This window comes from Somniosus microcephalus, chromosome 11 (genome assembly GCF_052327205.1).
Source record: "Somniosus microcephalus isolate GS21.2 chromosome 11, FLI_Smic_1.0, whole genome shotgun sequence".
In the NCBI taxonomy this organism is placed as follows: Eukaryota; Metazoa; Chordata; class Chondrichthyes; order Squaliformes; family Somniosidae; genus Somniosus; species Somniosus microcephalus.
The window spans coordinates 108,664,630-108,691,306 of record NC_140997.1 but is presented as its reverse complement, the minus strand read 5'-3'; the positions used below and the strand labels follow the sequence as shown (position 1 = coordinate 108,691,306).

Below are 26,677 nucleotides of genomic sequence, written 5' to 3'. Positions count from 1 at the left end.
AGTGACGGGGAGGGGAGAGAGTGACGGAGGGGAGAGAGTGACGGTGGGGAGAGAGTGACGGTGAGGGAGGATTGAGTGACAGAGGGGGAGAGTGACGGTGAGGGGGGAGAGTGACGGTGAGGGGATAGAGTGACGGAGAGGGGAGAGAGTGACGGTGAGGGGAGAGAGTGACGGTGAGGGAGGATTGAGTGACAGAGGGGGAGAGTGACGGTGAGGGGGAGAGTGACGGTGAGGGGCGAGAGTGACGGTGAGGGGGGATTGAGTGACAGAGGGGAGAGAGTGATGGTGAGGGGGGAGAATGATGGAGAGGGGAGAGAGTGACGGTGAGGGGAGAGAGTGACGGTGAGGGGAGAGAGTGACGGTGAGGGAGGATTGAGTGACAGGGGGGAGAGTGACGGTGAGGGGGAGAGTGACGGCGAGGGGCGAGAGTGACGGTGAGGGGCGAGAGTGACGGTGAGGAGAGAGAGTGACGGTGAGGGAGAGAGTGACGGTTAGGGGGAGAGTGACGGTGAAGGGAGAGAGTGACATTGAGGGGAGAGTGTGACTGTGAGGGGAGAGAGAGTGACGGTGAGGGGAGAGTGACGGTGAGGGGGGAGAGTGACGGTGAGGGGGGAGAGTGGTGGTGAGGGGGGAGAGTGGTGGTGAGGGGAGAGAGTGACGGTGAGGGGAGAGAGTGACGGTGAGGGGAGAGTGACGGTGAGGAGAGAGAGTGTCGGTGAGGGGGGAGAGTGGTGGTGAGGGGAGAGAGTGACGGTGAGGGGAGAGTGACGGTGAGGAGAGAGAGTGTCGGTGAGGGGGGAGAGTGGTGGTGAGGGGAGAGAGTGACGGTGAGGGGAGAGAGTGATGGTGAGGGGGGATTGAGTGACAGAGGGGAGAGAGTGACGGTGAGGGGGAGAGTGACGGTGAGGGGAGAGAGTGACGGTGAGGGGGGATTGAGTGACAGAGGGGAGAGAGTGACGGTGAGGGGGAGAGTGACGGTGAGGGGCGAGAGTGACGGTGAGGGGGGAGAGTGACGGTGAGGGGATAGAGTGACGGAGAGGGGAGAGAGTGACGGTGAGGGAGGATTGAGTTACAGAGGGGGGAGTGTGACGGTGAGGGGCGAGAGTGACGGTGAGGGAGGATTGAGTGACAGAGGGGGGAGAGTGACGGTGAGGGGAGAGAGTGACGGTGAGGGGAGAGAGTAACGGTGAGGGGAGAGAGTGACGGTGAGGGGAGAGAGTGACGGTGAGGGGGAGAGTGACGGTGAGGGGGAGAGTGACGGTGAGGGGAGAGAGTGACGGTGAGGGGAGAGAGTGACGGTGAGGGGGAGAGTGACGGTGAAGGGAGAGAGTGACGGTGAGGGGGGAGAGTGACGGTGAGGAGGGGAGAGTGATGGTGAGGGGGAGAGTGACAGTGAGGGGAGAGGGTGACGGTGAGGGGAGTGGGTGACTGTGAGGGGAGAGGGTGACGGTGAGGGGAGAGAGTGACGGTGAGGGGGAGAGTGACGGTGAAGGGAGAGAGTGACGGTGAGGGGGGAGAGTGACGGTGAGGGGAGTGGGTGACTGTGAGGGGAGAGGGTGACGGTGAGGGGAGAGAGTGACGGTGAGGGGAGAGGGTGACGGTGAGGGGAGTGGGTGACTGTGAGGGGAGAGGGTGACGGTGAGGGGAGAGAGTGACGGTGAGGGGGAGAGTGACGGTGAAGGGAGAGAGTGACGGTGAGGGGGGAGAGTGACGGTGAGGAGGGGAGAGTGATGGTGAGGGGGGAGAGTGACAGTGAGGGGAGAGGGTGACGGTGAGGGGAGTGGGTGACTGAGGGGAGAGGGTGACGGTGAGGGGAGAGAGTGACGGTGAGGGGGAGAGTGACGGTGAAGGGAGAGAGTGACGGTGAGGGGGGAGAGTGACGGTGAGGAGGGGAGAGTGACAGTGAGGGGAGAGAGTGACAGTGAAGGGGAGAGGGTGACGGTGAGGGGAGAGGGTGACGGTGAGGGGAGAGGGTGACGGTGAGGGGAGTGAGTGACGGTGAGGGGGAGAGTGACGGTGAAGGGAGAGAGTGACAGTGAGGGGGGAGAGTGATGGTGAGGGGGGAGGGTGAGGGGGGAGAGTGACGGTGAGGGGGGAGAGTGACGGTGAGGGGGGAGAGTGACAGTGAGGGGAGAGAGTGATGGTGAAGGGGAGAGGGTGACGGTGAGAGGAGAGGGTGACGGTGAGGGGAGTGGGTGACTGTGAGGGGAGAGGGTGACGGTGAGGGGAGAGAGTGACGGTGAGGGGGAGAGTGACGGTGAAGGGAGAGAGTGACAATGAGTGGGGAGAGTGACGGTGAGTGGGGAGAGTGATAGTGATGAGTGGAGAGTGACGGTAAGGGGGGAGAAGTGACCGCGAGGGGGGAGAGTGACCGCGAGGGGAGAGAGTGACGGTGAGGGGGGAGAGTGACGGTGAGGGGGGAGAGTGACGGTGAAGGGATAGAGTGACGCTGAGGGGAGAGAGTGATGGTGAGGGGAGAGAGTGCCGGTGAGGGGGGTTTGAGTGACAGAGGGGAGAGAGTGATGGTGAGGGGAAGAGTGACGGTGAGGGGGGAGAGTGACGGTGAGGGGATAGAGTGACGGAGAGGGGAGAGAGTGACGGTGAGGGGAGAGAGTGACGGTGAGGGAGGATTGAGTGACAGAGGGGGGAGAGTGACGGTGAGGGGGGAGAATGACGGAGAGGGGAGAGAGTGACGGTGAGGGGAGAGAGTGACGGTGAGGGGGGATTGAGTGACAGAGGGGAGAGAGTCACGGTGAGGGGGAGAGTGACGGTGAGGGGCGAGAGTCACGGTGAGGGGCGAGAGTGACGGTGAGGAGAGAGAGTGACGGTGAGGAGAGAGAGTGACGGTGAGGGGAGAGAGTGACGGTGAGGGGAGAGAGTGACGGTGAGGGAGAGAGTGACGGTTAGGGGGAGAGTGACGGTGAAGGGAGAGAGTGACATTGAGGGGAGAGTGTGACGGTGAGGGGAGAGAGAGTGAGGGTGAGGGGAGAGTGACGGTGAGGGTAGCGAGAGTGACAGTGAGGGGGGAGAGTGACGGTGAGGGGAGAGAGTCACGGTGAGGGGAGAGAGTGACGGTGAGGGGGGAGAGTGACGGTGAGGGGAGAGAGTGACGGAGAGGGGAGAGAGTGACGATGAGGGGAGAGAGTAATGGTGAGGGGGGATAGAGTGATGGTGAGGGGGGAGAGAGTGACAGGGGAGAGAGTGACGGAGAGGGGAGAGAGTGACGGTGAGGGGAGAGAGTGACGGTGAGGGGAGAGAGTGACGGTGAGGGGAGAGAGTGACGGTAAGGGGGGAGAGAGTGACCGCGAGGGGGGAGAGTGACCGCGAGGGGGGAAGAGTGACGGTGAGGGGGGAGAGAGTGACGGTGAGGGGGGAGAGAGACGGTGAGGGGAGAGAGAGTGACGGTGAGGGGAGAGAGTGTGACGGTAAGTGGGGAGAGAGTGACGGTTCGGGGAGAGAGAGTGACAGTGAGGGGGGAGAGTGATGGTGAGGGGGAAGAGTGACGGGGTAAGAGGTTGACAGTGAGGGGGAGAGTGACGGTGAGGGGTGAGAGTGACTGTGAGGAGAGAGAGAGTGATGGTGAGGGAAGAGCTTGACGGTGAGGGGAGCGAGTGACGGTGATTGGTTAGAGTGATGGGGAGGGAGAGTGACGGTGAGGGGGGAGAGTGACGGTGAGCGGAGAGTGAAGGTGAGGGGAGAGAGTGATGGTGGTGAGAGAGAGTGACGGTGAGGGGGAGAGTGATGGTGAGGAGAGACAGAGAGTGACGGTGAGGAGGGAGAGTGACGGTGAGGAGAGAGAGTGTGACGGTTGGGGGAGAGTGACGGTGAGGAGAGAGAAAGTGACGGTGGGGGGGGAGAGTGACGGTGAGGGGGGAGAGTGACGGTGAGGGGGGAGAGTGACGGTGAGGGGGAGAGAGTGATGGTGAGGGGGGAGAGAGTGACGGTGAGGGGGGAGGGTGACGGTGGGGGGAGGCAGTGACGGTGGGGGGAGGCAGTGACGGTGAGGGGGAAAGTGACGGTGAGTGAGGAGAGAGTGACGGTGAGGGGGGAGAGTGACGGTGAGAGGAGAGAGTGACGGTGAGGAGAGAGAGTGTGACGGTTGGGGGAGAGTGACGGTGAAGGGAGAGAGTGACAGTGAGGGGGGAGAGTGATGGTGAGGGGGGAGGGTGAGGGGGGAGAGTGACGGTGAGGGGGGAGAGTGACGGTGAGGGGGGAGAGTGACAGTGAGGGGAGAGAGTGATGGTGAAGGGGAGAGGGTGACGGTGAGAGGAGAGGGTGACGGTGAGTGGAGTGGGTGACTGTGAGGGGAGAGGGTGACGGTGAGGGGAGAGAGTGACGGTGAGGGGGAGAGTGACGGTGAAGGGAGAGAGTGACAATGAGTGGGGAGAGTGACGGTGAGTGGGGAGAGTGATAGTGATGAGTGGAGAGTGACGGTAAGGGGGGAGAGAGTGACCGCGAGGGGGGAGAGTGACCGCGAGGGGAGAGAGTGACGGTGAGGGGGGAGAGTGACGGTGAGGGGGGAGAGTGACGGTGAAGGGATAGAGTGACGCTGAGGGGAGAGAGTGATGGTGAGGGGAGAGAGTGCCGGTGAGGGGGGTTTGAGTGACAGAGGGGAGAGAGTGATGGTGAGGGGAAGAGTGACGGTGAGGGGGGAGAGTGACGGTGAGGGGATAGAGTGACGGAGAGGGGAGAGAGTGACGGTGAGGGGAGAGAGTGACGGTGAGGGAGGATTGAGTGACAGAGGGGGGAGAGTGACGGTGAGGGGGGAGAATGACGGAGAGGGGAGAGAGTGACGGTGAGGGGAGAGAGTGACGGTGAGGGGGGATTGAGTGACAGAGGGGAGAGAGTCACGGTGAGGGGGAGAGTGACGGTGAGGGGCGAGAGTCACGGTGAGGGGCGAGAGTGACGGTGAGGAGAGAGAGTGACGGTGAGGAGAGAGAGTGACGGTGAGGGGAGAGAGTGACGGTGAGGGGAGAGAGTGACGGTGAGGGAGAGAGTGACGGTTAGGGGGAGAGTGACGGTGAAGGGAGAGAGTGACATTGAGGGGAGAGTGTGACGGTGAGGGGAGAGAGAGTGACGGTGAGGGGAGAGTGACGGTGAGGGTAGCGAGAGTGACGGTGAGGGGGGAGAGTGACGGTGAGGGGAGAGAGTGACGGAGAGGGGAGAGAGTGACGATGAGGGGAGAGAGTAATGGTGAGGGGGGATAGAGTGATGGTGAGGGGGGAGAGAGTGACAGGGGAGAGAGTGACGGAGAGGGGAGAGAGTGACGGAGAGGGGAGAGAGTGACGGTGAGGGGAGAGAGTGACGGTGAGGGGAGAGAGTGACGGTAAGGGGGGAGAGAGTGACCGCGAGGGGGGAGAGTGACCGCGAGGGGGGAGAGTGACGGTGAGGGGGGAGAGAGTGACGGTGAGGGGGGAGAGAGACGGTGAGGGGAGAGAGTGTGACGGTAAGTGGGGAGAGAGTGACGGTTCGGGGAGAGAGAGTGACAGTGAGGGGGGAGAGTGATGGTGAGGGGGAAGAGTGACGGGGTAAGAGGTTGACAGTGAGGGGGAGAGTGACGGTGAGGGGTGAGAGTGACTGTGAGGAGAGAGAGAGTGATGGTGAGGGAAGAGCTTGACGGTGAGGGGAGCGAGTGACGGTGATTGGTTAGAGTGATGGGGAGGGAGAGTGACGGTGAGGGGGGAGAGTGACGGTGAGCGGAGAGTGAAGGTGAGGGGAGAGAGTGATGGTGGTGAGAGAGAGTGACGGTGAGGGGGAGAGTGATGGTGAGGAGAGACAGAGAGTGACAGTGAGGAGGGAGAGTGACGGTGAGGAGAGAGAGTGTGACGGTTGGGGGAGAGTGACGGTGAGGAGAGAGAAAGTGACGGTGGGGGGGGAGAGTGACGGTGAGGGGGGAGAGTGACGGTGAGGGGGGAGAGTGACGGTGAGGGGGAGAGAGTGATGGTGAGGGGGGAGAGAGTGACGGTGAGGGGGGAGGGTGACGGTGGGGGGAGGCAGTGACGGTGAGGGGGAAAGTGACGGTGAGTGAGGAGAGAGTGACGGTGAGGGGGGAGAGTGACGGTGAGAGGAGAGAGTGACGGTGAGGAGAGAGAGTGTGACGGTTGGGGGAGAGTGACGGTGAGGAGAGAGAAAGTGACGGTGGGGGGGAGAGTGACGGTGAGGGTGGAGAGTGACGGTGAGGGGGGAGAGTGACGGTGAGTGGGAGAGAGTGATGGTGAGGGGGGAGAGAGTGACGGTGAGGGGGGAGGGTGATGGTGGGGGGAGGCAGTGACGGTGGGGGGAGGCAGTGACGGTGAGGGGGAAAGTGACGGTGAGTGAGGAGAGAGTGACGGTGAGGGGGGACAGTGACGGTGAGAGGAGAGAGTGACGGTGAGGAGAGAGAGTGTGACGGTTGGGGGAGAGTGACGGTGAAGGGAGAGAGTGACAGTGAGGGGGGAGAGTGAGGGGGGAGAGTGACGGTGAGGGGGGAGAGTGACGGTGAGGGGGGAGAGTGACAGTGAGGGGAGAGAGTGATGGTGAAGGGGAGAGGGTGACGGTGAGAGGAGAGGGTGACGGTGAGTGGAGTGGGTGACTGTGAGGGGAGAGGGTGACGGTGAGGGGAGAGAGTGACGGTGAGGGGGAGAGTGACGGTGAAGGGAGAGAGTGACAATGAGTGGGGAGAGTGACGGTGAGTGGGGAGAGTGATAGTGATGAGTGGAGAGTGACGGTAAGGGGGGAGAGAGTGACCGCGAGGGGGGAGAGTGACCGCGAGGGGAGAGAGTGACGGTGAGGGGGGAGAGTGACGGTGAGGGGGGAGAGTGACGGTGAAGGGATAGAGTGACGCTGAGGGGAGAGAGTGATGGTGAGGGGAGAGAGTGCCGGTGAGGGGGGTTTGAGTGACAGAGGGGAGAGAGTGATGGTGAGGGGAAGAGTGACGGTGAGGGGGGAGAGTGACGGTGAGGGGATAGAGTGACGGAGAGGGGAGAGAGTGACGGTGAGGGGAGAGAGTGACGGTGAGGGAGGATTGAGTGACAGAGGGGGGAGAGTGACGGTGAGGGGGGAGAATGACGGAGAGGGGAGAGAGTGACGGTGAGGGGAGAGAGTGACGGTGAGGGGGGATTGAGTGACAGAGGGGAGAGAGTCACGGTGAGGGGGAGAGTGACGGTGAGGGGCGAGAGTCACGGTGAGGGGCGAGAGTGACGGTGAGGAGAGAGAGTGACGGTGAGGAGAGAGAGTGACGGTGAGGGGAGAGAGTGACGGTGAGGGGAGAGAGTGACGGTGAGGGAGAGAGTGACGGTTAGGGGGAGAGTGACGGTGAAGGGAGAGAGTGACATTGAGGGGAGAGTGTGACGGTGAGGGGAGAGAGAGTGACGGTGAGGGGAGAGTGACGGTGAGGGTAGCGAGAGTGACGGTGAGGGGGGAGAGTGACGGTGAGGGGAGAGAGTCACGGTGAGGGGAGAGAGTGACGGTGAGGGGGGAGAGTGACGGTGAGGGGAGAGAGTGACGGAGAGGGGAGAGAGTGACGATGAGGGGAGAGAGTAATGGTGAGGGGGGATAGAGTGATGGTGAGGGGGGAGAGAGTGACAGGGGAGAGAGTGACGGAGAGGGGAGAGAGTGACGGAGAGGGGAGAGAGTGACGGTGAGGGGAGAGAGTGACGGTGAGGGGAGAGAGTGACGGTGAGGGGAGAGAGTGACGGTAAGGGGGGAGAGAGTGACCGCGAGGGGGGAGAGTGACCGCGAGGGGGGAGAGTGACGGCGAGGGGGGAGAGAGTGACGGTGAGGGGGGAGAGAGACGGTGAGGGGAGAGAGAGTGACGGTGAGGGGAGAGAGTGTGACGGTAAGTGGGGAGAGAGTGACGGTTCGGGGAGAGAGCGTGACAGTGAGGGGGGAGAGTGATGGTGAGGGGGAAGAGTGACGGGGTAAGAGGTTGACAGTGAGGGGGAGAGTGACGGTGAGGGGTGAGAGTGACTGTGAGGAGAGAGAGAGTGATGGTGAGGGAAGAGCTTGACGGTGAGGGGAGCGAGTGACGGTGATTGGTTAGAGTGATGGGGAGGGAGAGTGACGGTGAGGGGGGAGAGTGACGGTGAGCGGAGAGTGAAGGTGAGGGGAGCGAGTGATGGTGGTGAGAGAGAGTGACGGTGAGGGGGAGAGTGATGGTGAGGAGAGACAGAGAGTGACGGTGAGGAGGGAGAGTGACGGTGAGGAGAGAGAGTGTGACGGTTGGGGGAGAGTGACGGTGAGGAGAGAGAAAGTGACGGTGGGGGGGGAGAGTGACGGTGAGGGGGGAGAGTGACGGTGAGGGGGAGAGAGTGATGGTGAGGGGGGAGAGAGTGACGGTGAGGGGGGAGGGTGACGGTGGGGGGAGGCAGTGACGGTGGGGGGAGGCAGTGACGGTGATGGGGAAAGTGACGGTGAGTGAGGAGAGAGTGACGGTGAGGGGGGAGAGTGACGGTGAGAGGAGAGAGTGACGGTGAGGAGAGAGAGTGTGACGGTTGGGGGAGAGTGACGGTGAGGAGAGAGAAAGTGACGGTGGGGTGGAGAGTGACGGTGAGGGTGGAGAGTGACGGTGAGGGGGGAGAGTGACGGTGAGTGGGAGAGAGTGATGGTGAGGGGGGAGAGAGTGACGGTGAGGGGGGAGGGTGATGGTGGGGGGAGGCAGTGACGGTGGGGGGAGGCAGTGACGGTGAGGGGGAAAGTGACGGTGAGTGAGGAGAGAGTGACGGTGAGGGGGGAGAGTGACGGTGAGAGGAGAGAGTGACGGTGAGGAGAGAGAGTGTGACGGTTGGGGGAGAGTGACGGTGAGGAGAGAGAAAGTGACGGTGGGGGGGAGAGTGACGGTGAGGGTGGAGAGTGACGGTGAGGGGGGAGAGTGACGGTGAGGGGGAGAGAGTGATGGTGAGGGGGGAGAGAGTGACGGTGAGGGGGGAGGGTGACGGTGGGGGGAGGCAGTGACGGTGGGGGGAGGCAGTGACGGTGAGTGAGGAGAGAGTGACGGTGAGGGGGGAGAGTGACGGTGAGTGGAGAGAGTGACGGTGAGTGGAGAGAGTGACGATGAGGAGAGAGAGTGTCGGTGATGAGGGGAGAGAGTGACGGTGAGGGGGGAGGGAGTGACGGTGAGGGGGGAGGGAGTGACGGTGAGTGGGGAGAGAGTAACGGTGAGGGGGGCGAGTGACAGCGAGGGGGGAGAGAGTGACGGTGTGAAGGGATAATTACTAGTCCTAGCCCCTTTAGGGCTACCCTGGATCAGGCGTATTCCTCACTTTCAACTAAAAAGTTTGAGGTACCCGAATCCTAAAGACTCTTAATTGGGTCGAAAGTTCCGGACTATCTCTCCCTAAAGGAAAGGAACAACCTGAAAATGTTACCATCCTCCAGATAACACTTTTAATACGTTTAGCTAGACTGAAACCTTCCGGATATTATGAGGGTCCGGAAAACTTCCCCAGAATTCTGCAACTCCTCACCAAAGAGTGTACAGAGATTGATTTTGCGAGTTTGATACAGAAGTATTATGTGAGACAATTCTTAAAAATATATAGATTTATTAAAGAACCGACATATAATTTACAGTTGGTGAGTCAATCGCAACATTAACAGTTCTAAAAAGAGAAAGCTTTACAATTCTATTATCAGAGATCCTTACTCTCAAATCTTAACATTGCTGCAGTTTTATAGTTCTTAGTTTTATTCAGGATATCCACCAAAATCAAATACAGTACCTTTGATCCCCGAGGTACAAAGAGTTGGAGACTTACAGAGCTGGCTCTGAAGCCGAGAATCGCTTTGCCCTTTTAAGCGAGCCTGCTATCCCATTTGAGAGTTCAAAATTTATACGCTTTTCCAGTGGTATTTCCTTTAAGGTTTTCTGCTGATGTAAGCTAATTATCTCTAATCATTTTTCTGCTGACCCCTGCAATTCTTACCGTCACCTCAGCTGGCAGCACTACAGAAATATGTCTCTCCTCTAGGTGTTCTAAGTTTATCATAAAAAACGGTGTAACAGCAGGTGCGTTTTACTTGGTATCATTTTTACGAAGGCAGATGTTTGTTACTTTTATGTGTTTCTTTACGAGGTGTAAATTAGAACACCTTGTACAGGGTGAACTATTGTCTTGTTCCCAAAGGTTCAGACTGTCAGGAGCCTTTAACCATCTGTTTCAATAAGGTTATTGATTCAGTGTCAACAACTATCTCAATAGCCAGAATGCTATCACAGCTTTTTCATAGTTAGGTTTCTAGATTTCCAGATCCAGTTTGTCATAGGCCAGAATTCTTTCATAGAATGGTGTATTTTTCTGAATAGGTTATATGGCTTATTCCTTCACAGGTGAAGGGAGAGAGTGATGGTGGGGAGAGAGTGACGGTGAGGGGGAAGAGTGACGGTGAGGAGAGAGTGACGGTGAGGGGGGAGAGAGTGATGGTGAGGAGAGAGTGATGGTGGGGAGAGAGTGATGGTGGGGAGAGAGTGATGGTGGGGAGAGAGTGATGGTGGGGAGAGAGTGATGGTGGGGAGAGAGTGATGGTGAGGGGAAAGAGTGACGGTGAGTGGGGAGAGAGTGACGGTGAGGGGGGAGAGAGTGATGGTGAGGAGAGAGTGATGGTGAGGGGAAAGAGTGATGGTGGGGAGAGAGTGACGGTGAGGGGGGAGAGAGTGATGGTGAGGAGAGAGTGATGGTGGGGAGAGAGTGATGGTGGGGAGAGAGTGACGGTGAGGGGGGAGAGAGTGATGGTGAGGAGAGAGTGATGGTGGGGAGAGAGTGATGGTGGGGAGAGAGTGACGGTGAGGGGGGAGAGAGTGACAGTGAGGTGGGAGAGTGACGATGAGGGGAGAGAGAGTGACGGTGAGTGGGGAGAGAGTGACGGTGAATGGGGAGAGAGTGACGGTGAGGGGGGAGAGAGTGATGGTGAGGAGAGAGTGATGGTGGGGAGAGAGTGATGGTGGGGAGAGAGTGACGGTGAGGGGGGAGAGAGTGACAGTGAGGTGGGAGAGTGACGATGAGGGGAGAGAGAGTGACGGTGAGTGGGGAGAGAGTGACGGTGAGTGGGGAGAGAGTGACGGTGAGGGGAGAGAGGGTGAGGGAAGAGAGAGTGAGGCTGAGGGGAGTGAGAGTGAGGGGAGAGAGAGTGAGGGTGAGGGGAGAGAGAGTGAGGGTGAGGAGGGAGAGAGTGACGATGAGTGGGGAGAGTGACGGTGAGGGGAGAGAGTGACGGTGAGTGGGGAGAGTGTGATGGTGAGGGGAGAGAGTGACGGTGAGGGGGGAGAGAGTGACAGTGAGGGGGGAGTGACGGTGAGGGGAGAGAGTGACAGTGCCTGGGGGGGACACTCACTGCCCAGGGGGGACACTCACTGCCCAGGGGGGGACACTCACTGCCCAGGGGGGGGACACTCATTGCCCAGGGGGGGTACACTCACTGCCCGGGGGGGACACTCACTCCCCAGGGGGGACACTCACTGCCCAGGGGGGACACTCACTGCCCAGGGGGGACACTCACTGCCCAGGGGGGGACACTCACTCCCCAGGGGGGACACTCACTGCCCAGGGGGGACACTCACTGCCCAGGGGGGGACACTCACTCCCCAGGGGGGACACTCACTGCCCAGGGGGGACACTCACTGCCCAGGGGGGGACACTCACTGCCCAGGGGGGGACACTCACTGCCCGGGGGGGACACTCACTGCCCGGGGGGGACACTCACTGCCCGGGGGGGACACTCACTGCCCGGGGGGGACACTCACTGCCCGGGGGGGACACTCACTGCTCAGGGGGGGAAACTCACTGCCCAGGGGGGGACACTCACTGCCCAGGGGGACATTCACTGCCCAGGGGGACACTCACTGCCCAGGGGGGACACTCACTGCCCGGGGGGACACTCACTGCCCAGTGGGGGACACTCACTGCCCAGGGAGCACACTCACTGCCCAGGGAGCACACTCACTGCCCGGGGGTGACACTCACTGCCCAGGGGTGACACTCACTGCCCTAGGGGGGACACTCACTGCCCAGGGAGCACACTCACTGCCCGGGGAGCACACTCACTGCCCGGGGGGGACACTCACTGCCCGGGGGTGACACTCACTGCCCGGGGGTGACACTCACTGCCCGGGGGTGACACTCACTGCCCGGGGGTGACACTCACTGCCCGGGGGTGACACTCACTGCCCAGGGGGGACACTCACTGCCCGGGGGTGACACTCACTGCCCAGGGGGGACACTCACTGCCCAGGGGGGACACTCACTGCCCAGGGGGGGACACTCACTGCCCCAGGGAGGACACTCACTGCCCAGGGAGCACACTCACTGCCCAGGGAGCACACTCACTGCCCAGGGAGCACACTCACTGCCCGGGGGGGACACTCACTGCCCGGGGGTGACACTCACTGCCCGGGGGTGACACTCACTGCCCGGGGGTGACACTCACTGCCCGGGGGTGACACTCACTGCCCGGGGGGGACACTCACTGCCCGGGGGGGACACTCACTGCCCGGGGGTGACACTCACTGCCCAGGGGGGACACTCACTGCCCAGGGGGGACACTCACTGCCCAGGGGGGGACACTCACTGCCCCAGGGAGGACACTCACTGCCCGGGGGGGACACTCACTGCCCAGGGGGGACACTCACTGCCCCAGGGGGGACACTCACTGCCCAGGGAGCACACTCACTGCCCGGGGGGGACACTCACTGCCCAGGGGGGACACTCACTGCCCAGGGGGGACACTCACTGCCCAGGGGGAACACTCACTGCCCAGTGGGACACTTACTGCCCAGGGGGTCACTCACTGCCCAGGGGGGACACTCACTGCCCAGGGGGGACACTCACTGCCCAGGGGGGACACTCACTGCCCAGGGGGGACACTCACTGCCCAGGGGGGGACACTCACTGCCCAGGGGGGACACTCACTGCCCAGGGGGGACACTCACTGCCCAGGGGGGACACTCACTGCCCAGGGGGGGACACTCACTGCCCAGGGGGGACACTCATTGCCCAGGGGGACACTCACTGCCCCAGGGGGGACACTCACTGCCCAGGGGGGGACACTCATTGCCCAGGGGCGACACTCACTGCCCGGGGGGGGGGGGTAGGGGGGGCATACGCTCACTGCCCGGGTTGAGACACTCAATGCCCGGGGGTACACTCACTACCCAGTGGGAGACACACACTGCCTGGGGGTACACTTCAGGAACGGGATTTTTTGAACCCGGACTCTTCCGGGGACCTTGTTTGCCCAGGGACACAGCACCTCATCTGGGGACTGTTCCTGGAAAGTGGGGACATATGGTCAGCCAAGTTTATAAAGCATATGGGATCTATGGGTTTATTAACTGGCATATAGTACAAAAACAAGGAAGTTATGGTAAACCTTCATAAATCACTGGTGAAGCGTTAACTGGAGTATTGTGTCCAATTCTGGGCACCACACTTTAGGAAGGATGCCAAGGCCTTGGAGAGGGTGCGGCAGAGATTTATTAGAATGGTACCAGGGATGAGGGACTTCAGTTATGTGGAGAGACTGGAAAAGCTGGTGTTTTTTTCCTTGGAGCAGAGAAGGTTACGGAGAGATTTGATGGAGGTGTTCAGAATCATGAGGAGTTTTAATGGAGCAGATAGGGAGAAACTGTTTCCACTGACAGGCGGCTTGGTAACCAGAAGACACAGATTTAAGGTGATTGGCAAAAGGTACAGGGGGAATTAAGGAGAATTGTTTTTACACAGCGAGTTGTTAGGATCTGGAATGCATTGCCTGAAAGGGTGGTTCAATAGTAACTTTCAAAAGGAATTGGATAAATACTTGAAAAGGAGAAATTTGCAGGGCAATGGGGAAAGAGCAGGAGAGTGGGACTAATTGGAGAGCTCTTTCAGAGAGCCAGCACGGGCACGATGGGCTGAATGGCCGGCCTCCTGTGCTGTATCATTCTATGATTCTAGCCTTAACCAACAAAAATCGATCAGTCTACATTTTCACATTTTCAATTGACCGAGACTCAACAGCTTTTTGGGGAGAGAGTTCCAGATTTCCATTTCCCATGTGAAGAAGTACCTTCTGACATCACCCCTGAATGGCCGAGCTCTAATTTTAAGGTTATGGTCTCTTGTTCTGGACTCACCCACCAGAGGAAATAGTTTCTCTCGATCTACACGATCAACTCCATTAATCATCTTAAACTCCTCAATTGATCACCCATTAATCTTCTATACTAAAGGGAATACAATCCTAGTTTATGCAACCTGTTCTCATAATTTTACCCTTTTAGCCCCGGTATCATTCTGGTGAATCTGTGCTGCACCCTCTTCAAGGCCAATATACCCTTCCTGTGGTGCGGTGCCCAGAACTGAATGCAGTTACTCCAGATGGGGGTCTAACCAGAGCTCTGTACATCTGGAACATAACTTCCACCCCTTTTTTATCCCAGCCCTCTTGAGATAAAGGCCATCATTCCATTAGCCCCTTAAACCATTTTTAGTACCTGTCCACTAGCTTTTAGGATTTCTGAACTTGGAGCCCTAAATCTCTCTGCTCCTCCACAATTCCTAACTTCTCACCATTTAGAAAATACTCTGATCTATCTTTCTTAGTGGATCCAAAGTGGATGACCTCACACTTTCCCACATTGAACTCCATCTGCCACAGTTTTACCCACTCACTTAATCTGTCAATGTCCCTTTGCAACCTTCTGCTCCCATCTACACTATTTACTGTGTCACCTTAGTGTCGTCAGCAAACTTATAATATACGGCTCTCTATTCCTTCATCCAAGTCATTAACAGTGAAACGCTGAGGCCTCATTACAGATCCCTCGGCGACACCACTACACATCCTGCCCATTGGAGTACATACCCATTATTCCTACTCTCTGTCTCCTACCTCCTAACCAATTCCCCAACCATGTCAAAAAGCTACCTCCAATCCCATCTTTGCTAACAGCCTTCTATGTGGAACCTACCGAATGCCTTCTGGAAGTCCATATAAACAACATCTGTAGACATGCCATTATCTACCACGTAGTAACAGAATCACAGAATCCCCACAGTGCAGATAGAGGCCATTTCGGCCCATCGAGCCTGCACCGACACATACCCCACCCGATCCCCGTAACCCCTACACCAACACATATCCCACCCTATCCCCGTAACCCCACGTATTTAATCCCCCTAACACTAAGGGTCAATTTATCATAGCCAATCAACCTAACTCGCACATCTTTGGACTGTGGGAGGAAACCGGAGCACCCGGAGGAAACCCACGCAAACACGGAGAATGTGCAAACTCCACACAGACAGTCGCCCGAGGCCGGATTCGAACCCGGGGCCCTGGCGCTGTGAGGCAACAGTGCTAACCACTATGCCACCGTGCTGCCCCTGAACAAATCCACGCTGGCTCTCTCTGATCAGTTCACGTTTGTTGGTTATGGGGTTGTGGGAAACAATGAAGTAGAATAAGAGATGAGTCTTAATAGGTTATACATACATTACCAATTCTTGTTTTCCATTTTCTTGCAGGCAGACTGGTCTGTTTGAATCAGGAGCACTGGTGAATATTCAGCAGCCATTAATACGGACAGACAGTGGTGCTGTTCTAGTGGCTGCAGACTCTAAGGTGGGACGATTGTCATGTGTCTGTTAAATATAATGAAGTCCCAGTTAGAGGAATCAATCTGGAGTGAATGATTTCTATGTCACATGGTTATATCATGTAAAGTAGAATTCTCCCTCGTTTGTTGTCCTGTCATATCTTTCATCAACAGGGGAATGTTATCGTCTCTTCAAAACACAATTGACTAGAAAGAGGAAATAGTTTGTTACAGGCCATGTTTCTTCCTTCACTGCATGAAGCTGGTGCCCTCACCCATCCACCAGTGTTCCCACAGTGTGGTTGGCATTCACTTGTAAATGGTAGTTTTTCCCACCCAGTTATGAGTAACTGCAAATCGCGAGCATTGTGTTGCATTTGTGAGCAGTTTCAGCTTTCTCCTTTTCAGGAGCAACCTGCTTGAGCATCAGTTTCAAGCTTTTAATACAGCAGTAAAGTCTCGCGGATGTCAGAGCCATCTGAGCATGCACAGCTGCTGCATATTCGGCCTATTTACTGTAATTGGGCACAGTTGGCCCTGGGAGGGAGATGGAATAAGCGGGAAAGGGTCTCCCCAGCATGAGGGAGGTATGAGTGATGGAAGGCTATTGACCACACAGGCATGGAAAGGGAACTTGATGAGACTGAGAGATGAGAGGAATAAATTACAAGGAGTTGACAGCTGTCATGCTTTGGGATTTCTGACTATGCTGCCACATGGGGACCTAGGTGTAATATATGTTAAAAGTACTATCATTGAGCTAAACGTAGCTCTTAAGGCGTTTCATTCACCGAGCAGCCAGGCTGGAAGATTTAGAGTAAGATTTAGAAGAGCAGCATGTGAACCAGCATGCTGGAGACAATGAAAACGTTCTAATGTTTGTTCACACTCATTGTTGCAGCGATAACTCTGTTCATTTGAACTCAACAGTGGTCATTGGCAAGTTAGGCTGGTGGATTTCACGCTTGGGTTGTGGAGTAGTCAGGTCGATTAAACTGGAGTCAGGCTGAGGAGACAGCAGGGACAGGGCGTTCTGCACTGTGCTGAAGGCCAGAATGCGGAAGAGTTATTAGTTCATGAAAGACAACCCAGTGATGTGGGGAGGTGTAGCATGTTCATTATTTTGTATTATTATGCGAAGACAAGTTGCATTGTTTAAAATCAATGAACCTGGTCATAACTTGCTATGAAACAAAGCAGCTTAATAATTGCTATCAAGCCTCATCTCACTAAGTGATCTATTTATCTGTCAGCAGAAATTGAAGAATTGAAAGTGTGAAAGACATGAATATCTGGTTTAGGTCACACGGGTTAGACCCCGGGTTACTCTATTATCAAAGTAGATTTGGGCAATGGGAGTCAAATCCTATTAAAACTAAGGTGCTCAGATTCCACGAGTAACTCATGTCACTGATCCGCGAATGGCCCGAATCTGGAACAATACAATTATCTATTACTTTCTTCAGCAAATTAATAAAATGCCATTTTTACACTGTGATGCTCTGGATTGCTGGAAAAATTATGCCCAGTGTGTCTGACGTGTACAGAGATTTGGCTGGAGGTACCCAGATATCACTGGTGCCTCCCAGTGTCTGTAGATCAATGGTGCGATCAGTTCCACTTTATCTCTTTGTTTTAGGCTGAAACAAGCCAAGGTGATTTGGGTACGCTGGCTAATGTCGTCACCTCACTAGCAAACGTCAGCAAGGGCAAAGAGGATTCACAGAGTCTGACTGACCTTACAGCAATTGAAGCACTTCATAATGGAGAAGTCAGTGTCATAGATCTGCAACAAGAGGACCAGTCTACCAGTGAGATTACACGGTACACACAACTACCTCTCTGTGTCGTCCATCAGCAACCTAATGGCTGTCTGTCTGGGTTCTCTGAGTGAAGAGAGAGCAAGCAGTGACTTATTTCTATTTAATACGGTTCTATTCCCACGATGATTGATGTCGTGAGTCACTCTCAAGTGAACCTCAATCAATCTCAAGCAGCAGTCTGTATTCTGGCCCTGGCAATCAGGAGGTTATTTGTGGAGCTTTTTAGTGTTTGCTTCAGTTAAAACTGGAATGATTGTTAAATCTTTGTGACATCAGTGTAGAAATGAAGATGATAACCTGTGGGCTTCTTTTGGCCGGCTTGAAATGCAGTGGTTCTCTAACGATAAAGGGCCTTCTGTCAGAGTTATTAATGGTGTCCCTGGGCGAAAGATTGCTGCTGGAGAGTGCACGTGTGTGTCCATCAGATGGCAACAGGATCTTTGGCTGTGATGCCTCCCACAGTCCATTAACTTGCCAACACTCACTGTTTGGATGTGAAGGGTGGACATTTGAGCCAGGTCACAGAGACACTGTCCCCAGCAAGAAGAGCAGTGGGCTTCCTGAACGAGTAATGTTATGTATTTATATGCACGAATGGCTAAAACAAAGAACATATTGGCCCAGATTTTGCTGTAATAATAAGGGCGAGGCTGTTAGCATCGCTGTTATTACAGGGTAAATCCGCCAGTAACTTCTGGCATCCACAGATGCCCTGTTAAATGTGGAAACCCAGATGTTGCTGTCAGAGATTCCCTGCTCCTCCATAAGATGCGCTGTTTCAGTCCTCACCCATAGACTCGGCATTGAAATCACTGCAATGGTGTGAACTTGCTGTACTTGCCCACTAGTTCCGCACTAAAAATGGCTGAAAAAGTTACGGCTGGTATATTTAAGAGTGAGTGAGTTTTTAACAGCGTAATAAGTGATAATTACTGCTGAACAACCTCTCTGGCCCTGAAAAAATAATTTTACAAGTATGGAGTCTAATTCCTTCAGAAGAAAATGAATATTGCAGATGTTACTCACACATGCCACTGATCTCCTGTAGAGGGCACCACACTGAAACATATGCCAGATTAGTGGAAATCTCCACTGACAAGCCCACAAAAAGTTTCTGGGCAAATGTACATGAGGTGAACAGCGAAAATCAATCCTTTGCCGCTCAGAGCAAGGGTCAGACCCTGCAGGTCAAAGATCAGACCCTGCAGGTCATGGTGCAGGTGAAGGGTCAGACCTTGCAGGTCATGGTGAGGGTGAACGGTCAGATCTTGCAGGTCATGGTGAGGGTGAACGGTCAGATCTTGCAGGTCATGGTGAGGGTGAACGGTCAGATCTTGCAGGTCACGGTGAGGGTGAACATTCAGATCTTGCAGGTCACGGTGAGGGTGAAAGGTCAGACCTTGCAGGTCATGGTGTGGGTGAAGGGTCAGACCTAGCACATCATGGCCTAGAAATTCAGTTGTTAGCGCCAGCCGCTAGCGCCTTAAGAGGGCGAGAAGTGGGGCACGAAGCAGCTAGCGCCTGGGCGCGGCGCGATCTGCGCCTCTCACGAACTTGAGTCAAGAATTAACGGCGGCGCAAAACCGCAGCGCCTGCTCAGCTGCGCGCGCAGACCCTGACATCATTTCATGGTGCAACGCCCTTGGTGCGCCCAGAACCGGAACTTCAGTGGCGCCCCCCTTCTTTGCGCCTGGCGCTCCCAACGACTGGTTGAGTGGAACGGTTCCCAGTCGCTGTGGTGCTGGGGGGGCGCTATTTAAAGGGGACTCTTCCTGCATTCTTTATGGCAGCCATTTTGTTCCACTCCTTCTGTGTGAGGGAGAGAGATTTGGAGAGAGACAAAGGGAGAGAGCTTTCTGCTTTGACTCAGCGCTCGCACAGGTACTTCTGGCTTCAGGCCAGAGCTTTGCAGTTGGATTTATTTTTCAGTGCCATAGCCTTGAGTGGCCACATATAATGGGGGCTGCAATGGGTGGAAACGTTGGGTTTCTGCATTGCATTGAAAGGGCTCAGAGATGCTGAGAAAGAGTGCCAATCATGGCCAGACGGAGAAGGGCCAACAGGCGTTGGCACAGGAGGCCTTACCCTCCCAGGGTATACCGCCAGCACTTCTCCTACCTCAACATGTCTGAGGAGCAGTGCATTCGGAGGCTTCGATTCAGAAGGGAGGTGGTCACTGAGATCTGCCACCTGCTGCAGAGAGATCTGCAGCCTCAGCTGAGGAGCAGGACGTCTCTGTCGGTGAAGGTGACAGTGGCTCTCAGCTTCTATGCCACCGGCTCCTTCCAATCCGCTACTGGGGACATTGCCAATATCTCCCAGCTCACGGTGCATTGCTGCATCCACCAGGTCACGAATGTCCTCTTCAGAAGGAGACGTCAGTACATTTCCTTCCCCATGACCCTGGACAAGCAGCAAGAGCGTGCAATGGGATTTGCAAGAATAGCTGGCTTCCCCATGGTCCAGGGTGCCATTGACTGCACGCATGTGGCTTTGCGGGCGCCTCTACAGAATGCCGAGGATTACCGCAACCGGAAGGGCTACCATTCGCTGAACGTCCAGTTGGTGTGTGACCACAGGCAGCTCATACTAGCTGTCAATGCCCGCTTTCCAGGCAGAAGCCACAACGCCTTCATCCTGCGCCAGACTTCTGTGGCAGACATTTTCGAAGCCCTGGCTCACCCAGGAGGCTGGCTTCTCGGGGGCAAGGGCTATCCTTTGTGCACCTGGCTGATGACCCCACTCCGTGCGCCCACCACCCCACTGAAGAACGATACAATGACAGCCATCAAGCGACCAGGAACATCATTGAGCACAGAATCGGCGTGCTGAAGCAACGGTTCCACTGTCTGGACCATTCCGGGGAGCCCTACAGTACTCGCCTGAGCGAGTCTCCCATTTCGTTGTAGTGTGCTGCATGCTGCACAACCTGGCTATCCTCAGGGCTCAGCCACTGCCAGCAGACATTGGAGGACCACCGGAGGAGGAGGAGGAGCACCAAGACGGGAGTGAGGCACAAAGTGCAAGGGTCGTCCGTCAGCGGCTTATTGCAAGTCAGTTCTCGGCCTCCTCTCAGGGAATGGCTTGTGCCATTGAAAGAACATGAATGGAGCCGCTCCGCAAACCCTGAGGCGGTCAAGGCAACAAATAGTTCAAAGTGCAAACATGGACAATCTGAATAAAGACAATTTTTTATTTAACAAACTCTGTGCCCTTCCCGCATGACAAACAAATACAGAGAAACCCCCCAAAAAACAGTCAGACACATAACTGGCTCTCACAACCTGGAGAAAATGAACAGAACAGTTAAACAAAAATGACTATGATCCTCGGCCTTCATAAAAAACAAACACAACATTCTCGACCTTCATAAAAAACAAACACAACATTCTGGGCCTTCATAAAAAACTCATCATTTTGCCACACCTCCTACTTTTTGGCCTGCGATGGTGATCCACCTCGCTTGCGCGATTGGCCCCTTCCCGCCCTGCAGCTCCTCCTCAATGGGACCCCAGTGGCTGCAGCAAAGCTGGGGGAAGGCTGTTGAGGGCCAGATAGTGAGTCGGCAGATGCCCTTGGGGGACGGCCTGGACCAGCTCTGGGCCTGGAGGGCCCGGCTGCTGACTGCTCCAACTCTGCTTGGGCGGCAGCAGTCTGTCCTACGGGTGGTGGCGGCTGCAGTGGAGGAGTGACAGTGTTGGCAGCAGGCTGCCAACCTGACAGAGCACAGGCACTCCCTGGTCGGCCGAGACACTGGCACTCGCACGGGCCAGAACTGAAGCACGCGCAGCAATCTGGTGAAGCACAGACTGCTGGGCTACTGTGGCGCGGCGAGGGCCCCAGCGATTCCTGGCCGATCCAGCAAGAGTGGCAGCAGTTAGTGCCCATGTGGCCCTGATCTGTGTCTGCATCAGACCAGCCAGTGAATGCATGGCACGATTAAGCACTTGGCTAGAAGCCGCATGTGATGCAGCGATGTCCTGCAGACTCCTGGCCTGTGATGCAGCGACGTCCTGCAGACTCCTGGTCTGTGATGCAGCGATGTCCTGCAGACTCCTGGCCTGTGCTGCCCCGAAGTCCTGCAGACTCCTGGCCTGTGCTGCCCCGAATTCCTGCAGATTCCTGGCCTGTGCTGCCCCGAATTCCTGCACACTCCTTGCCAGTGACTCTATGCAGTCAGGCATCCTTGCCACTGCAGCCATGAGCTCAGTGTGCCTGCGCTCAGCCTGGGCGCCCATTTCACCAAGGAGCCGCACCTCCTCTGCGCTCACTGTAGCAGGACTGGAGGCCGAACTCGCCCTCTGGGGAGAAGGCCGCCGAGCTTCCCTACCCCTCCCATGTTGCTGCAGCCCACTGGGCCCCGGAGCTTCACCCTCATCAGACCCTCCCCCCCCGCTCCCCTCCAGGGAAGCCGTGTCCCCATCATGGCCATGGGCTGCCTCGGTTGAGGGTGGCACTGATGGTCCAGCTTCCTCTTCCTCCTCCTCGCCTTCCGATTCACTCACAGTGCCAGCTTGAGGGCCCGCCTCCTCACCTGGCGAATCAGCATCTGAAAGTAGGCAGGCACAAGAGTTGCTTTAGAATGAGGACAGGGTGGCAGCGAGGGAGGCATGAGTGCTGCAATGCACTGCATTGGTTCGAGAGTGGCAAAGGATAAGGATGCTGGTGTGAGGCACAAGTGGAAAGAGAGAGGTCCAAAAGGTGATGACCTTACCATTGCTGTCCAGAACGGGGTCGGCATCTCCAGTGGCGACGGAGCCAATCAGCCGGCCTCCTATAATCCACTCCACTCACTGCTCCAGGTCGCTGAGGTCTTTAAGTTCAGGATGGCCGCCCCCGGTCCGTAGCTGCTGCCTCCTGTTGTGCGCCAGCTTGCCCTGCAAGAGAAAGGATGGGCTCTTGCCTGCACTGCCTCCCATGGTGGAATAGCCCTGACAATGTCAAGCCCTGATCTTGCCTGCACTGCCTCCCATGGTGGAATAGCCCTGACAGTGTCAAGCCCTGATCTTGCCTGCACTGCCTCCCATGGTGGAATAACCCTGACAGTGTCAAGCCCTGATCTTGCCTACACTGCCTCCCATGGTGGAATAGCCCTGACAGTGTCAGGCCCTGATCTTGCCTGCACTGCCTCCCATGGTGGAATAGCCCTGACAGTGTCAAGCCCTGATCTTGCCTGCACTGTCTCCACCTGACAGTGTCAAGCCCTGATCTTGCCTGCACTACCTCCCATGGTGGAATAGCCCTGACAGTGTCAAGCCCTGATCTTGCCTGCACTGCCTCCCATGGTGGAATAGCCCTGACAGTGTCAAGCCCTGATCTTGCCTGCACTGCCTCCCATGGTGGAATAGCCCTGACAGTGTCAAGCCCTGATCTTGCCTGCACTGCCTCCCATGGTGGAATAGCCCTGATTGTGTCAAGCCCTCATCTTGCCTGCACTGCCTCCCATGGTCAAATAGCCCTGACAGTGTGTAAAGTGGTGAATGTGCATGTGATTTTCATGAGAGTGTCATAGGTGTTGGATGAGGGCTGGGTATTGGGGCTTTCAGGACACTTTGGCCATAAAGTGATGTGCACATGCAGGGATGAAGAGGATACTGGAAAGGGTACTCACCCTGACAACCCGAGTGAGGTCGTTGAACTTCTTTCTGCATTGCGTGGGTGTCCTGGTGACCATGCTGCTGGAGGTCACTCTGTTTGCCACCTCCCTCCAAGCTTTCCTGTATTCACTGGGCAGTGGCCTCCTGCCACTGTCAGGGAAGAGGATAGGTTGCCTGCGCTTCACTGCGCCAACCAGAACCTTCAGAGCACCCTCACTAAAGCGCTGCGCTCGCTCCCTGGCCTTCTCCATGGTCGTGGGCGTTGCATTGTCGAAGCAGGTCTGTCCAGGCCCAGATTCAGGGCTGCAGTGTGCAGGGCGTGGCTGCAAACCAAATCGACCCTCCCCCTTGAAGAGCTGACCGGCGCCAGCATGTCTGCCTGCAATCGATAACTCGCCACACCTGCGCTGCGCCCGCCCTCGGTGGTAGCGCCTCGGCTCGCCGGCTTAGCGCCTTATGATAGTCGTGCACCGCCTGCTTTAGCGCAGCAGCAACCTCTTGGGGCGATGCAACTCAATTTCGGCGAAGGTGGCGCTAAGTTGCGCCGGGCGCTAAATTTACCGAACGCCCAGCTGTAGCGCCCCAAACGTGGCGATACTGAATTTCTAGGCCCATGAATTTTAAACCTGTTTACTCAAATTAAGTTTGTTATTTTGAGATTATTGGTGGTCAAACTGCATGGTTATCTATTCCCGTACCCACAATAGCCCCTCTCCTTCAAAGGCCCTTTACTTGGTCACACATGTGTTTGCTTCTATTGTCGTATTTGACCCCGGGATAAGCTATACCCCATATCTACTCCATCATCAAGACTGCCTACTTCCACCTCCGTAACATTGCCCAACTCTGCCCCGCCTCTGCTGAAACCCTCATCTATGCCTTTGTTACCTCTAGACTCGACTATTCCAACGCTCTCCTGGCCAGCATCCCATCGTCCACCCTACATAAACTTGAGGTCACCCAAAACTCGGCTGCCCATATCCTAACTCGCACCAAGTCCCATTCACCCATCACCCCTGTGCTCGCTGACCTACATTGGCTCCCAATCTGGCAACGCCTGGATTTAAAAATTCTCACCCTTGTTTTCAAATCCCTCCATGGCCTCTCACCTCCCCATCTCTGCAACCTCCTCTGCGCTCCTCAATTTCTGGTCCCTTGCGCGTCCCTGATTTTAATCGTTCCACCATTGGCAGCCGTGCCTTCAGCTGCCAAGGCCCTAAGCTCTGGAATTCCCTCCCTAAACCACTCCGCCCCTCTACCTCTCTCTCCTCCTTTAAGATGCTCCTTAAAACCTACCTCTTTCACCAAGCTTTTGGTCATCTGCCCTAATATCTCCTTATGTGGTTCGGTGTCATATTTTGTTTGATAATCGTTCCTGTGAAACGCCATGAGACGTTTCACTACTTTAAAGGTGCTGTATAAATACAAGTTGTTGTTGTTGCCATGCATTGGTGTCGCACTGAGCTTTGCAGCAAGTGGTTGACTGTGTGCACTTTGCCTGGCTTCCCTAGCAGTCAGGTATTTAATTTATTCTTGCACTGCATACCTTTCAACCTAGTTGTGAATGTGGGGAGTCAGCAGGTGCTGGTGAATCTCTGAGCATTATCATTCCTTTCATAGTTGGGACACCATCTACTGCCAGCTGTATTTCAACTTGGCCAATGAGTGTCTCTCTCAGAGGAGTCCAGCTATGAGCATCAGCCTTCACCAGACTGGGAGTCATGCACATGCACCTGGCTGTCTGTTAAAACAACACAGATACTCTGGGTTACCCAAGAAATGGCACAGGGCTTTTAAAGGGCAACATGTTAGACACAGAGTATATTTCTAGTTGTTGCTGTGTGGTGCTGTAATATTACACTGTGAGTAGGAGCAAAGCACTAGTGATGTGTTCTTTACTGCAGGGCATTCGACACTTTGGCAAAAGCACTGAGCCCCATGGATGGCAGCAGTGCACCCAGTCTGATGGACGGTTTGGAATCTATAGGAGCAGCCAATATCCAGCTGATGAGCAGAGACCAATCGATGCCCATAATAGAGGTGGAAGGACCTTTACTGACAGACACCCACGTGACCTTTAAGGTTGGTGATGATGCCGGGGATAAAGCACCAGTGACACAGGTTCTAATGCGAAGGAGTCCAGTAAACGCCACAATCCCTGATCCAACATTGTGGCGTTATATCACCTGTTATACCAGATCCTTCCCTCTCACTTCTGGCCCAACACAATCAATGCTGTCAGTTAGTACTTGGCCTGTACATATATTTACCCTATATTCTTGAACTTTGCCTCCAGGGAATGCCCATTTCCCCACGCGGAAGGGAAGGGGAAAAGGGACCAAGACCTATCTGGCCAGGTTTCTGTCCCCTCATTGGACCCTGCTGTCTCTGGGGCTTCCATGGGGCCTGTGGGAGGCATTCCTGGCCTCCTGCCTCTTCCTGGAACTGCACATGCTGAGCAGCCGAGCAGAGGGGTGCCCAGCGAAACATGGAGCTATGGCCTGTCCCCGAGGGTCAACTGTAGTGCTGGGGGCAGGCTGCAGACAGAATGGCAAGTGTTTAAAGGGAAGTTTAAAACCCCCAGATTTTGGTGCCCTTGAACACAAATCACTAAAAACCAGTGCACTGTTTACAAAAAGTAATCAGAAAGGCTAATGGACTGCAAAGTTTTGCTTCAGTTGTACAGCGCCTTGGTCAAACCCCATTGGAGCACTGCATTCAGTTCTGGGCACCGCACTTCAGGAAAGATTGCACATGCTCCCATGTGTGTTTCTCCTGCCTTCTGGATGGCCAATTATAAACCAACAGGCTGATTTATTTTGCATATATTATGTGAATAAACAGAATAACATTTACAGTCAATTTTAATCTATTTTGTACTGCCGCTCATAACACATAAAATAATAAAGCATGCTACGCTAGCCCAGGCTAAATACACATTTCTGACTAGATAGCACACAGTGTGTGGAGGCGGGAGACGTCGGTAGGGTTCTTAATGAATACTTTGCGTCTGTGTTCACAAAGGAGAGGCGAAGCAGACATTGCTATCGGGGGGGAGGAGTGTGAAATATTAAATGAAATAAACAGTGAGAGAGAAAGCATTAAGGGGTTTAGCAGCTTTAAAAGTGGATAAATCCCCAGGCCCGGATGAAATGTATCCCAGGCTGTTAAGCGAAGCAAAAGAGGAAATAGCAGAGGCCCTGACCATCATTTTCCAATCCTCTCTGGCTTCAGGTGTGGTGCCTGAGGACTGGAGGACTGCTAATGTGGTACCCTTGTTTAAAAAGGGAGAAAAGGATAGACCGAAAAATTACAGGCCAGTCAGCTGAACCTTGGTGGTGGGAAAATTATTGGAAAGAATTCTGAAGGACAGGATAAATCTTCATTTAGAAAGACACAGATTAATCAAGGATAGTCAGCACGGATTTGTTAAGGGAAGGTCTTGTCTGACAAACTTGATTGAATTTTTTGAGGAGGTAACAAGGAGGGTAGATAAGGGTAGTGCATTTGATGTAGTGTATGTGGACTTTAGTAAGGCTTTTGATAAGGTTCCACATGGCAGACTGGTCACGAAGTTAAAAGCCCATGGGATCCAAGGCAAAGTGTGAAATTGGATTCAAAACTGGCTTGGAGACAGGAAGCAGAGGGTAATGGTTGATGGGTGTTTTTGTGACTGGAAGGCTGTTTCTAGTGGGGTTCCGCAGGGC

At 55.5% G+C, this 26,677-nt stretch overlaps 2 protein-coding genes across 2 annotated transcripts in view; one reads left to right on the top strand and one right to left on the bottom strand.

Moving 5' to 3' along the window:
* LOC147110818 (FYVE, RhoGEF and PH domain-containing protein 5-like) overlaps positions 1 to 26,677 on the bottom strand; it is a 1,561,072-nt gene that overhangs the window by 74,248 nt on the left and 1,460,147 nt on the right. The window lies entirely within an intron of this gene.
* The window catches only part of LOC147110820 (nuclear receptor subfamily 2 group C member 2-like), a 136,058-nt gene that overhangs the window by 56,132 nt on the left and 53,249 nt on the right, over positions 1 to 26,677 (top strand). Inside the window, exons 4-6 of the mRNA XM_086002215.1 lie at positions 15,480 to 15,576; positions 17,190 to 17,374; positions 24,875 to 25,052. Of these exons, the coding sequence (XP_085858341.1) occupies positions 15,480 to 15,576; positions 17,190 to 17,374; positions 24,875 to 25,052 (460 nt within the window). The remainder of the gene's footprint in view (positions 1 to 15,479; positions 15,577 to 17,189; positions 17,375 to 24,874; positions 25,053 to 26,677) is intronic.